Source organism: Puma concolor, chromosome C1 (genome assembly GCF_028749965.1).
Source record: "Puma concolor isolate L17-30 chromosome C1, mPumCon1.1.hap2, whole genome shotgun sequence".
Classification (NCBI taxonomy): Eukaryota; Metazoa; Chordata; class Mammalia; order Carnivora; family Felidae; genus Puma; species Puma concolor.
Window position 1 is genome coordinate 71,296,393 of NC_141674.1, and position 14,290 is coordinate 71,310,682.

At 42.1% G+C, this 14,290-nt stretch overlaps 2 protein-coding genes across 2 annotated transcripts in view; both read left to right on the top strand.

Annotated features, from left to right (window-relative positions):
- Nucleotides 1-14,290, top strand: part of SAMD13 (sterile alpha motif domain containing 13) — a 36,883-nt gene that overhangs the window by 19,745 nt on the left and 2,848 nt on the right. The gene's annotated exons all lie outside the window — the stretch shown is intronic.
- The window catches only part of LOC147578131 (dnaJ homolog subfamily B member 6-like), a 35,334-nt gene that overhangs the window by 18,196 nt on the left and 2,848 nt on the right, over nucleotides 1-14,290 (top strand). The window contains exon 3 of the mRNA XM_086717416.1: nucleotides 1,258-11,793. Within this exon, the coding sequence (XP_086573542.1) occupies nucleotides 11,150-11,793 (644 nt within the window). The 5' untranslated portion in view covers nucleotides 1,258-11,149. The remainder of the gene's footprint in view (nucleotides 1-1,257; nucleotides 11,794-14,290) is intronic.

Here is a 14,290-nt window from a genome sequence, read left to right on the forward strand (position 1 = left end):
CGGTTACCTGTTCCCCACAGTGGGCACAGGGAACGAGGGGGGAGAAGACCAGTGAGCAATGAGGGATTTGTGAGTCTGTGCGTGTCCTCCACATCACACGCTGATCGTACCAGACCCTAAGATACTGAGGAGGGTGGGGAAGGGCAGAAGGAAAGTGACAAGCTAATGATTCCTTCCTGCCAGAGGAAGCCCCAAGCCCTGGGACATAGTCACAGCTGCAGGAAGGAGGGCTAAAGCTCATTTACATCTGCATCTTCTGAAAGATGGGACAGCCCTCCCTTCAACACAGACACCCTGGAAAGGAGAAGACAGAAAAGAAAGGAAAATGAGGGATGGATCTGACTAGAGACATGCAGCACCATGTACTACTGGCCTCAGCACCAACTGAGCTAGTAAGCCCCCTCCAGTTTGCTTTCTGGGTGCTTAGCAAGGTAGAGGGGAAAGAGTACAGATTTAGAGTTAAACTCTGCGTGACCTTGGGCAAGTTACTGTATCTCTCTGAGTCTTGCTTTCATGTCTACAACATGCGGCCATCAATGCCTCACTCAATAGGGTAGTGGTGTAAAGATTAAAGGACTGTGTATGCACAGGGCCTGGGGTAGGCCCTGCGCAACGTTTTTGCCCCCAGATTGTTAATTCTCTTCTCTCAGGTCCAGGGTTGGTATTGGAAAGAGGGAAAGAGAAGCAGGGCCCCTCTCCATTGTCTGCATGATTTCGGACTCCATTTTTAAGGCTGTGCCAGCTCTGTAGGGATGATGCTCAAAGGGCCTTGACCATGAGGAAGCAAATTGAGGGGGCATGTTTGGTCTACACCAGACCAGTCCTGCAGGGAAACAGAGATCCTATCTCCCAATCAGTGAAGGATGCAGTTTTCTAAGCATTAAATTTACTTTTTAAGTATTGTAATATAATTGATAGAATTATAGGTTGAAGAATGTGTCTGGCTGCTTTTTCCATATCTGTTTAGCCATCTCTTATTCTCTACGCTGGGTTTGGGTAGGTAAACTTTTCTAATATATTAATATATAAATCTCTAAATCTCCTTCAATATTTTTTTCAAACCTGATCTCTGTCTCTCCCTCTTTCTCTCTTAATCTCTGTCTCTTTCTCTCTCCCCCCGCTCCCTCCTTTCTCTCTACATATGTGTATATGTGTGCGTGTGTATGTGTGCGTGTGTGTGTGTGTGTGTGTGTGTGTGTGTGTTTGTATGTGTGTCTATTTGTTGTTGTCATTAATTTGGAAAATTTGCCAAAATAGCTGCTTAAATCACTTCACACTCATCAGAATAGCTAAAATTAGAAAGATCAATAAATTTAAATGTTCATGAGGATGTAGAACAAACACATTCTCCTACAGTGTTGGTGGCAGTGTAAAATACTCAGACATCTACCCCATGATCCAGCAGTTTCATTCCTGAGAATTTACACAAGGGAAATGAAAGCATATGTGCATAAGAGATTTGTACAAAACTGTTCTCAGTAGCTTTATTCATAACTGTCCCAACCTGGAAGCCTAACTGTCCATCAGTGGGAGAATGTAGTATAGTCACACAACGGAATACCACCCACTAACACAAACTAACTACTACTAATGTAGAGCAGTTTGGATGAGTCTCAAAGGATCACACTGAGTAAGAGAACCCTCACACAGGAGTTCATACTGAAGAGTGCCTATCTTAGTCCATTTGGGATGCTATAACGAAAATACTAGAAACTGGTGGCATAAACAACAAACATTCATTTCCCATGGTTCTAGAGGTTGGGGATTCCAAGATCAAGGAGACTGCAGACTGGGTGTCTAATGAGGGCCCTCTTCCTAGCCAGCTGTCGTTTAGCTGTGTCCTTGGATGGAGGAAGGGATGAGAGAGCTCTCTGGGGCTCGTTTTGTGAGGACACTAATCCTTATAATCACATCTCAAGGGCCCTACGTCCTAACACTATTACCAATTACCTTTACTACCCCCTGGAGATGAGGTTTCAACATATGATTTGGGAGACACACAAACATTCAGACCGTCACAATTCCATTTAGATAAAGATTGAGAACAGGAAGATGCATCATTGATAGCAAGAATTAAAACAGTGGTTGCCTCTGGATAGGTGGGAGTGGAGAATGACTAGAAAGCGGCACAAAGGAACTTTCTGGGTGATGATAGCATTTCGTGTCTTGATGAGGGTTTGGATTATACGTATACGCATCAGTAGATGCACTGCATATGCACAGGTTTATGATGTTTCAGATTTGTGTGTTACATAGCGTCTACCTTTTACTTCAAAATCAAAAGAACTATAAAAAAATTAAACAATTTGGAATATGCAAGCTGAAATATTTAGAGAAATATACTGATTTATGCAACTTACTTTGAAATGCATCAAATATGTATTGACAGTTGGATAGAGGAATGAGTAGATGGACAGACATGATAAAGCAAGTATAGAAAATGTTAATTGTAGAATCTCGGTGATGGTCATAAGGGTTTTCACTATATAAGTTCTTACAACTTCATGTTTGAAAATTATTATAGTAAAATTGTGGGGGAGAATAGCTCAGGTTGAAAAGCGAAGGCTGATCGGCTGGAACATATTTTGTTTTCGGTTTTAATGGAGTGATATCCATTTGTGTCATTACAGTTGAATAACTCCCTTCTAAAATTAAATTTAAACAATATTGTGAAAGGTTAACCAAAAAAAGGACTTGGCTAAAAGGTCTCTTGGCCAAATTCCCAGCTGCCCAAAAGTGTTTTTCAGATTGTACTTTTACTCAGACTCCTCGGAGGCAGATGTCCCAGACTGGGGGCAGAGGGGGGTGTCCTTTGGGCCTTCCAGATTCTGTGCAGGACCTGAGAATGGAGCTGGCCAGCTCTGAGTTTGGCCCAGGAGCAGGCCCTTTCTCCCAAGGATGACATCACTGTGGTACCAGCAACACCGGGAGGCAAAAGGGAACAAATTCTCCCAAATTTCATTCAGAAGTCCTTCAAGGGGGAAAGGGCATCATCTTGCTACTGTGCTGAACCCAACTCAGGAGCCTGAGAAATGGTCTAGAAGCTCGAGTTCCTTCATTCTCATGGAAGGGTGGTTGGAAAGAGTCTGCCTTGAATTATTCTCTGGAAGTAATCCCCGTCTTCCTCCTGCGTGTAATTATCGTCATCTTCCCTCCTGTCATTAAAGGAGGTAGAAGAAGGGAAAGGAAGGAATCACTGGTCAGGCCCCGCTGATAAGACAAGTAGCTGCTGTGATTTCCATGAGAACTGAGGATCAGGATCCTTTACTATGTTAGCCTGCCTCTTCCATCATCATGCCTCAGAAGGATTCATGTTGAGGCACCTGGGTGGCTCAGTCAGTTGAGCGTCTGACTTTGACTCAGGTCATGATCTCATAGTTCATGGGTTGAAGCCCTGCATCAGGCTCTGTGCTGACAACTCAGAGCATGGAGCCTGCTTTGGATTCTGTGTCTCCCTCTCTCTCTGCCCCTCCCCCACTTGGACTCTCTCTCTCTCTCTCTCAAAAATAAATAAGCATTAAAAAATAAAAAATAAAAAAAAGAAGAAGAAGGATTCATGTTTCACTTCCAAGGATCTTCCTGCAGTGAACCTCAAAAGTCAGCAGTCACTCTCCAAGTTCATCCTAGATGGGAAGACTGAGACCACCTCCAGCCCAAACACATATCCCTTCCAGGTACATCTTCCAGGTCTCAGCAGCTAAGAAACAATAAGAAGTGCCACAGTGTGAAATCTCCTGGGGGAAAGCTTTGCCCTGCCATTGGACAGTAGCAGGACAGGACTGGAGAGTACCCTCTAAACCACTTTGGAAAGAGCAAGTCTGGAAAGGATAGTACAGTTGTCAATAATGTGGGGAGCTTAGTTTCATGGCTGACTGTTATGGACTGAATGTCTGTGCCCCTCCCAAAACTCGTATGTTGAAACCCTAACTCCCAATGTGATGGTATTAGGAGGGCTTTGGGAAATAATCAGATTTAGATGAGGTCATGAGCATAGGGCCCTCGTGATGGGATGAGTGCCCTGGAAAGAAGATACCAGAAAGCTTGCTTGTCTCTCTCTGCCATGTGAGGGTACAGCAAGAGGATACCACCTGGCAGCCAGGAAGAGGACCTCATCAAGAACCTGCCCATGCTGGCACTGTGAGCACTCCCAGCCTCCAGAACTGTGATCAGAACTTAGCGCTGGCTAAAATAGTGACATTGATGCCAGACATGTCCACCTTCAGCTGGGCTGACTTTCAGATATCCATCTTCGTGATATGGCCTCACAGTACCATACTGGATATTCTGTTGCTGTAGCAACCAGACACAGATGTGGCTTTCTAGTAGCATGCCTCCTTGGAAGATGTCAGGCCATTGAGTAAGGTTTGTCCAAAGGGCAGAAATGGTGTCCCATGTTCCTGGGGTATGAAGCATCTGGTTAAGCTGGTGATTTTTGCATGACTGCCTTTTCCCTGTGCAGACACATTGCACTGCCACATGACAGTGGTTTCCATTAAGTTTCCTTCTGGTACAGTGATCTCTATCAAGTTTTCTTCTGTAAAATTGTTTTGACCCTTCTGCGTAAGCCACAACTGTAAGCCAAAAGAACTGTCCGGAGGGAAGGTCTAAGCCCCTGCCTGGCCCCTTGCCCCACCCAGGATGACCCAGTGTCAATAATGTATGTGTGTTTCAGGTTGTTTACTGTTCTGGTCAGTCCCCTTTAAGACCAGTGATATCACTCACTCTTCCTTGGTTCACTGGCCCCATTAACATAGTGTTCCAGAGGGTTCACTGACCTGTAAGAACAGGAGGCAGTGGGAGTCCTTAGTGGAGGACACAGTGATGACAACTCTGTCAGTGCTCTCTTTCCTATGGACACCACGGTGTGGTGACTATTTTCCCAGGTGTCTTCTGGCAGACAGATCTCTCATGCTGTGGTGAAGAGTGTTAGTTAGAGTCATGACTCCAAGTTTCTTTTCTCCTGATTGATATTGATCACTGGAGGATCCTGAAGAGTCTGCCCTTTCTAGGACACAGGTTTCTATAAAGTGAATGTTGATGTAAACAAGCAGAATATTGCTCAAGCTGCTGCGTTAATAGTCAGGTATCAGTTTAGAACTGGCCTTGATGAAGTATGCTTTCAATGCACAGCACAGAGCACAAAACCACTTGAGATATTGGGTATACAGTGTTGAATTTTGGTGACTAGATGATATGGCACTTGCCCTTAGATACAAGTTGCCTGGTTTTCAAGAGTCAAAGGTACTTATGAAGTACAAGGACTTTTACTTTCCTAGCATTAGTTTTTAAGAGAACCCTCTGACTAATCTTACTCAAAAGCTTCTCCGCTTTCCTCACAGAACATTTAGGATAAGGTTTACTCTGTCAGACTCTGAAGGCTAAATGAGCACCATTCTCCGGTATGAAGCCATTTCTACTGAGAGTGCTTTTAGTTGCCATTTAAGGAATTCTGGCAGTCCGGTTCATCACCACTCAGACTGGACCCTAATGTGGGTCACAGCCAGCTCTGCCGCTCGTCATGTAGTCACTACACCTCCGTGTCTTTGTCTGTCTGACTCACATAGTCACATTATATATGAAGGAGTTGGAGGACAGCAGTCTGCCACTCAATCAGTGTCCTATAATTCATATTGTTCAGGTTCCTCAAGCTTACAAGTGAGTAACATCGGTGATTCTGTTTCTAGAACAATGTGTATCACTGAGATTTTTTTTTCCTCAGAGTATCATAACAATGTAATGTGCAATTCATGGTGACAAATTAATTTTACTCTATTATCTCCTCACTGTCCCCAAACCACATGACTAAGAGCAGTATTTTACTCTGAAATGCCCAACTAGTTGTTTAAACCATTCATTTGGAATGCATTTCTTTTCAGATGGCTATTTGCTAACTTTCTGAAGCCACTGACTTAACAAATATGAATAGAAATTCTCACTGCTACAAATTGCCAAATAACATTATTTCCAAATGGAGCAGTCAAGTAGGGAGACCAATCAGAGCAACTCTGAGCATAGTGGCCGAAGTCATTGCCAGATGGATTTCAACTGTAGTGATTCTGGTGGATATTTCTAACTAGACCCAGGACCAATCTAGGTTTTGGGAAGCTTTTTACAATTTTAAGAGCCCTCCTTGTGGAAAAAAATCAGGAAATATGAATACACAATTACTAAGGCAAAAGTTAAGCTTCACTAGCTCCATGGTACATTCAGCTCTGAGTTAGATTAGTTAAGTCCCCACAAATTAGAAATCACTTTTATTACTTTTTAAGCATTTTATAATACCAACTACTGAAAATATTTAAGGTGCTTTGACACCTTAAATTTCTTTACAGTTGGAGGCTCCTGAAATGCTTAAAATATTTTATAACATAATCAACAGAGGAAGTGGCAACTCAGATTCTGCCGCTGTGTCCTTCCAGTCCACGAATATTTGGGAAATAGTTAAAAAGTCAGTGGATGATGCTAACAATAAGAAAATAGTCAAGAGAATTGAAAGCAAAACTGATAAGGAAGAAACCATTTGAATTTTTGATTGAAATAGAATATATTTCTATAAACCCAAAATCCCAAATCGTTGTTTAAGTCATTTATTTGAAATGAGACCAGTTATAAGACATTACCACATAGCCAGGTACATTCATGGTGCTTCTTTGTCTCATTCACTTGTTCAGTTGTTTCAATAGTTATTGTAGCTTTTTCTAAGGCTTATTAAAATAAATATAAAACTGTTGAAGTAATTAGTGCTCATCATTACAAGTATTATTTTACTTTAACAAACCACCTGAAATGATTGTAGGTGTGGGAACCATTTGAAGGAAGCACAGAATATTCCTGGCAGGGGAAGATCAAATACAAAGGACACGAGAAAAGTATGATTTATCTTGAGAATTCCAAGTACCTTGTAGTTAGAGGTGTGGAGCAGGGAACATCAAGGGATAAGCCTGAAAGATAAACAGGGGTCCAGGGTACAGACAGTCTGGTTTGCCTGGCAGACGGAAGACTTCACCTGAAAGGCACTGGGAAACCATGGAAAGATATTAAGTGGGAAGCGAGTGCCAGGATGAGATTTGTGTTTTTGAAAGATCAGTCTGGTGGCAATGTGGAATGTGGCTTGGAGGACAACTAGATGGAAGGTGGGAAAGCTGGCTGTAACAATTCCACTGGGGAAAGGAAAAGATGGCTTCGAAAATATGGGAAGATGGCCAGAAAAATTTAGTGGATCATTGGCAATAGAGGATGAAGATTTGTCCCATCTCTGTTCTCTGCTGTAACCCAAGACCGAGCTCACTGCCCACAGATGGCAAAGAACGGGACTTGGGTGACTGCCAAGTTTCAGATTGGGTGGGTTGTAAAGTGGTGCCATTAACTAGGATGTTTGTGGGAGGTAAGTTGTAAAAGGGCTAAAATGAGCACAGTTTGGGACACATTAAATCTGAAGGCCTGTAGTACCTCCAGGTGGACATATCTAGCAGATGGTTCAAGGGAAGAGTAAGACCTAGGGGCAGAGATATGAGGTCATCAACAGTCATAAGAAGGATGAGAATGAGAGAGGCATATAGAAGGGGGGGGGGGAGAAAAAGGTCAAGGTCAGCACCCTGGGGAACACCAAGGTTTTTAATTGTTGGGACAAAAAAGGCAACTATGAAAAGCAACTGAGAAAGAAGTCAGGGAGGTGAGGAGAGAACCAGTAATGAGGGGTTGTACAGAAACCAGTGAAGGAGGAAGTTTTAAGAAAAATGAAATGATTGACAAGGTCAAATTTCTTAAAAAGGTGAAGCCCCCGTGGAGTCTGTGAATGATGGTGGGGTTTCAGTGGAGTTGGGGGTGGGGGAGTATTGGTGACTGTCGAGGTGGAGGACCCTTTCCTCCAAGCTGAGGAATGAACAGGAGATAGGCAAGTGGAGGGAGAACCAGTAGGTGGGGGTAGGGGTGGTGGCGGTATATAGACATGAGAGCCCTTTTCAGAGAGAGGAGACACTCAAACTTATTTACATGCAGGAAAGTAGCCAAAAGAATTAGACAGGTTAAAATTCAGTGAAATTGAGGACAGTTAAATAAAGCAAACTCCCTGAGGATAAGGAAAAGGATGAGATCAAAGAGTATGGAAAGGCAAGGATAGGAGAAATTGGAACCCTCATGTATTGCTGGTGGGAATATAAAATGATGCGGCCGCTGTAGAAAAGTTTGGTAGTTTTTCAAAAAGTTAAGCATAGAATTACCATATGGCTCAATAATTCCCCACAAAGAATTGAAAAGAGGGACTCAAATAGATACTTGTACACAAATATTCACTGCAGTATTATTCACAAAAAACAAAAGGTGGAAACCACCCAGGTGTCTATGAACAGATGAATGGATAAACAAAATGTGGTATATACATACAACAGAATATTATTCAGCCATAAAAAGGAATGAAGTTCTGGCACATGCCACAATATGGATGAACCTTGACAACACTCTCCTAAGTGAAGTAAACCAATTAAATATTGTATGATTCCATTTATATGAAATATCTAAGACAGGCAAATTATTCATAGAGACACAAAGCAACTTAAAGGCTATTAAGGACTGGGGGCAGGGGGAGTTGCTGCTTAATAGAGCTTCTGTTTGGGGTGATGGAAGAGTTTAGAAAATAGATGGTGGCGATGATCTCACTACATTGTAAATACATTCATGCCACTAAATTGTACACTTAAAAACAGTTCATTAAAATGGCCTACTTGCTGTTATATATATTTTACCATAATAAGATATAATGTCGGCCATAATATACATGGTTCATTTCACTCAGTTTGGTCGATAAAATATTCAGATATTTTATTTTGTTGTTTTAAAAAGAATATGAAGGGATTAATTCTGAGCAAGACAGGGATATCTTCCCCTGTCCTTCCTGTTCTTCCTCTATCCTTCCTGTGCTCCAGGGACATAGGTGAGGATGTATACCGATCTAGTTAAGATGGCCCTTGTCCCCAGGGACAGTAAGGGAGTTCCTGACAGTCTCTATTTCCTTTGCTAAACAAGAGGCAAGCTCCTGTGCTTGGAGTGGACAGGATAGGGAGAGGTTTAGTAAGGAACTAGAGGAAAGCAGTGACCGTTAAGAGCGACCACCATGGGGAATGGAAGAGAGATCTGATTGAGGATATCCAGAACTGTTGAGGACTTTTACTGACTCAGCTGAGACCGGCACAGTGCCCACGTCTAATGTTTCATCTTCATAGCGTCTTGATTTTTTTTTCCCAGCTGCACCAGGTATAGGAGTCAGAGAAGCTGGATTGCTACACTGCTCCTGGATGGGGTGCTTGTGGCATGGGCACAGTGGATGGCTAATAGCCTAAGAGGGCAGTCTGAGAGGACATATAAAAGAATGGTTCCCAGTGCCAACCGGGGGGTGCAGACTTGATACAAAGGAAGAGCCTGAAGGAGACTCATAACCTTGGAAAAAGTGGATTTGAAATGTGAAAGTGGGTGTAATGAGAGTGAGGAGTGAGAGATAGAATTTTAGATTTTTAAGTGTTGCAGGATTTTGATTTTGTAGTCTTCTGGTTAGTGACGTTATAGAACGTTCTAGAAGTAAAGGTGAAGTTGTAGTAATGGTGTATTCTACTAACTGCTGTCCCAAGTAGATGAAAACATGTGTCATGGCATAATTATAGAAGTTTGTTTCTTTTAAAAGTTTTTTTTTAATGTTTATTCAGTTTTTGAGAGACAGAGAGCTCACGCATGTATACGCACATGAGTGGAGGAGGAGCAGAGAGAGAGGGAGGGAGACATAGGATCTGAAGCAGGCTCCAGGCACTGAGCTGTCAGCCCAGAGCCCAATGTGGGGCCTGAACCCACAAACCTCAGGGTCATGACCTGAGGCGAAGTCGGAGGCTTAACCGACTGAGCCACCCAGGCACCCCGAGTAGAAGTTTGTTTTTTATTCATGTAAATAGTCCAAGGTGGTCTTGGGAGTGTTCTCCTTCACTATAATTCAAGAACCCGGGTTGATGGAGGCTCTGTCATCTTCAGCAAGATCAGGATCATCCAGGCATTGACATCCAGTTGGCATAAAGGTAAGGTGCAAGGAGGGGCACACATAGGCGGTTTTATGGGCCAGGTGCACATAGAAACACATCATCGTTTCATCTGTCATTGGCCAGAACGTGGTCACATGGTCATACCACATTGCAAGGAAATCTTGAGAAATGTGTAGTTGTGTGTCCTGGAAAAAAGAGCCACCAAAAGGCCTTGCTACACTTGAGCCTCGAAGTCATTTTTTAAAGCGTTTCCTGTTGTGATGCTGCTACTTAGTTTTGTTTTTAAGTCCAGAGATAAGTTTCAAAAAGGCTAACTTTAAAAGATAGCTGAAGTGAAGAAGCCTTATCTGACCATACATGGGAAGCCTTCACTTCTAATTCTGTTCCTTGTATCTATTCTGGGTTTTGTTTTGTTTTGTTTTAAATCTAGGCAGACATCTCTGTAACCCAGTTTCCTCAGTTGATGAAGTGAGTTTCATTCTTTTTCCTTCATCAGAAATGTGTACAAGATTTTTTTTTTGTAATAGAGCCCCTTTATCACCCACTTTGTGCCAGCAGCAAATATTAAATAACACAGAGATACCCATTAAGTCACTGAAGTCATGAGCCCTCACGATGAGCCAAAATGGATTTTGTGTCAGATTTAAGGTCAAGACCCATTTTGGTTCTGACTATTACTTTAACAAATAAGGTAGACTTCTTTCTGAGCCACATAAACAGTTTTCTGTTTTGTTTTGTTTTGTTTTTCCTGTAGACAAGCTGCTCAGTGTTGGTTTCTTAACTAGGTGAAGTCTTCCTAATATGTATATTATCCATCTCAAATTTTCCACCAATAGGAATGCAAGGCAAGCACAGCATCAGCTGGGAGTCATTGGCTGATAATGTTGAGCTCATAGTCACTCCCCCACATTGAGCTGCAGGATCAGGGCCGATGGAGAGGGTGGAATTGTAGAGGACACCAAAGAGGAATTTCTTCCCCAGAGGAGAGCTTGTCCCAACAACCATGTGATGAGATTCAAACAGTCTTGGTGTAGACTTGAGTAGTTCACCATATTCCTTTCCAAAATTATATGGAAATTCTTCTGAAAACAAACTCTGTGTCTTAGAAAGGAAAGGTCTTTTAAAGAAACATGGTGAATTACTACAAAGTACTAGGAGTGCCTCAAAATGCTTCCCCGTCTGATATTAAGAAGGCTTACCACCAGTTAGCTCTTCAGGTACATCCAGACAAGAACCCAAAAAACAGGGAGGAAGCTGAAGAGAAATTCAAACAAGTAGCAGAAGCCTATGCGGTCTTGTCTGATGCCAAGAAACGCAACAACTATGACAAGTCCAGAGGAAACCGCATCAAAATGGAAGATAAAGGGGACTTCAGCAGGGACAAAAACTGTTTGAAAGAGGAACCATGGTTTGAGAGGCCACACTGTGGCTTTCAAAATGTCTTTGAAGACAAAGACCACTTCTCATGGGACTATTTTTCCACTGGTCATATGGGTAGGGCCAGAAGATTCCGCTCCTCCTTCTTTGATGTGATCCCCATACTGGACACAGGATTTTCCACGTTTGTATCCCTGGGCTCCAGAACAAGTCCCCCTTCCTCTGAAACATTTTTACCCTTTGTAAGCAGTGGAATGGGAAACTTCAGACTGGTCACCACTTGTAGCCAGATAGTGAATGGCAAGAGACTTGTTACAAAGAAAGTTCTAGAAAATGTGAGGGGGAAGACCGAAGTGGAAAAAGAAAACCTATTTCATCAGATTCCTCCACGTCATTGGTAAGGAGTCTGTGCTTTGTTCTTTCACAGGGAGACTTTCCTATAAGGCTGGTGAGTCTGATGCGTATCAAAGACAGAGTTGGAATCTGAGAGTGTGTTAAAGCAGAATGGACAGAAACCAGCTTAGTGCAAACCTCTCATTTCACAGAGGAAAGAAATAATGGGCCAGATGTTAATGCAAGAAACTAGGAAGCAGCAGAGTTTGGCTTCTAGCCGGTCTTCTGGTCTAAACTGAGCTTTCATTTCCTCTCCACCGTATAGGGGGTGGAGACCACCATCACAAACATGGCTTTCTGAGTTAGTTGCAGGGTCTCACCATCATAAAGCCCATTGACTTCTCTTTGACTTATTCCTTGTCCTTCCTTGCTATTAACCGGTTTGCCTCTTGCTTGACGGCCACTCTTTTTCTCTTCCTAGCCTCTTTCTCTTTTCTCTTCCCACCTCATCTTTCTTCCTATACATTTCCAACGGACCATATCACAATTAGGCTCAACTGAAAAAGCTACCAAGGTGTAGATTAGTGTTCGCAGAGAGAAAGAGTGAACAGTAAATGGGTTAAGATTTCTTTATATACTTTTTTTAATAGCTAGCATTTATTGAGTACTCTGTAGGTATCAGGCATTCTGCTTCACGTATATTATTGCAGTAATCCTTTCAGCAGTGAAATACAGTAGCTACTTTCCCTCCATCATATAGATAAGGAAATGAGGCTTAGAGAGATTAACTTGCCCAGCCCCACCTAATAAGCAATAAAATTATGTCTTACTCTAAAACACATGCTTATCTACTGAGCTGTAACATCTAAGGAGCCTACTCATTTATTTTTAGATCAAGGGTCTTGCCCTCATTGGAAATTTACACCGATCATCTCTAAACCTTACTTCCATGCAAGAGTACTTGCTCGAGCTTCTTAAGTATGCAGACATTTTTTTTTTGCATGAATATTATTGCCCAACAGGTACTTGGTTACTCTTTCAGGAAGACAGAAGCAATGTACAAAGCTTCACTGAAACTGACAAATGATTATCCCTTAACACAGGAATGTAAACAGGATCCCAAAATGTGAATTATCTCTTTGTTTTGACTTTAATCATGATGTATATGCAAAATCATGGGATGTTTTTTAATGTTTACTTATTTAACTGGATCTGGTCACACTCCAACCCCTTCATTTATACTAATAAACAAACTGGGGTATAGAGGAGTGGTTGCTTGTGGAAAATTACTGGTGGAGTCCGCATCAGAAACTCTGTCTTCCAGTTTCCAATCTCATGCTCATTCTAGTACACCATGCTGACTGGCAAAATTCGGATTTCATTTGCATCCCAGTCTTTTATAGAAGTTATGTAACAAATGATTTGCTTCCTTAATCAAGGAACTTTTCTGTGTTTGCAATTTTTATGAGACAAAATTTTTGATGTAGTCTTTGAGCTTTTTTAATCTCACCGAATTTTCTGAAGTTGAACAGGAATATGCCTGCATCCCTCTGGCAACGGGTAGCATTCAGGCAGGGAGCACGCTTCCAGAAAGGAAGCAGTAGATGGATTTGGAATTGGAACACATCCTGTTTCTCTCAAAGCCTTTGCATTTCCACTTGGTAGTCATTGAAAATCTCCCATATGTCAGGCACGGTGCTAGGTGCCTTCCATGAATGATTTATTTCTAATCTCTAGAATCCTTCAGGGGCTTATTTCCATTTTACAAGTGAGGAAACCGGGGCTCAGGGAAGACAAGTCCTTTACTTTACCAAAGGTCACACAGTAAGTTGTGGAGACAGGGTTTGGACAACAGTTTGCTTGACCTGGAAGCTCACGTTCCCATTATGTCGTGTTCCACTGCCGTTCATTTGAGCTGCTGTAGTCATGGCTTAAGAGGAAGGTTTTGTTGTATGTATGAGTTAGATTCATTTCAAATTTTTAAAATGAGGATTGCCAGATGGAGCTTTCTTTTACCGTTGCTAGTGTGAGGTGAACTTCAGTGTGGCTACTGAACAAAGGGAAAATCAAATTGGAGCATGAAACTTGATTTTCTATTTTGTCTTAAATAAAATCCAAATTTCAGCATCTTTCACAGACATACTTGGCTTCTGACAGAAATGCTGAGTTGTAGAAGGAGTTTTTTGCCAGCAAAGATAAAAAAAAAAAAAATTCACTTTCAGTTAGTCGAGGAAGTTTTCTTGTTGTGTAGAAATGAAAGCAGTGTCATCTCTTCCTGAGGCCTGTTTAAAACATGTACAAAGTTAAGGATGAGCATTTGCTCATACTTTGTTGTCATTTAACAACAAAGGAAAGTTGGAGAGCAGGAAGGGCTTTGCTGGTTTATAAAGCATTCCAAGTGAATCAGTGTTCATCTCCGTCAATCTAAGATAGACTGCGAGCTTTGAAGGAACCTGTGATTCAGATTCCTGTGACCTCACAGAGCCTTCAGAACCGCTACTGTGGTTTCCGCATGTCAAAAGCTCTTCTGCAAACTCTTATGCTTATGGGTTTTACTGAGG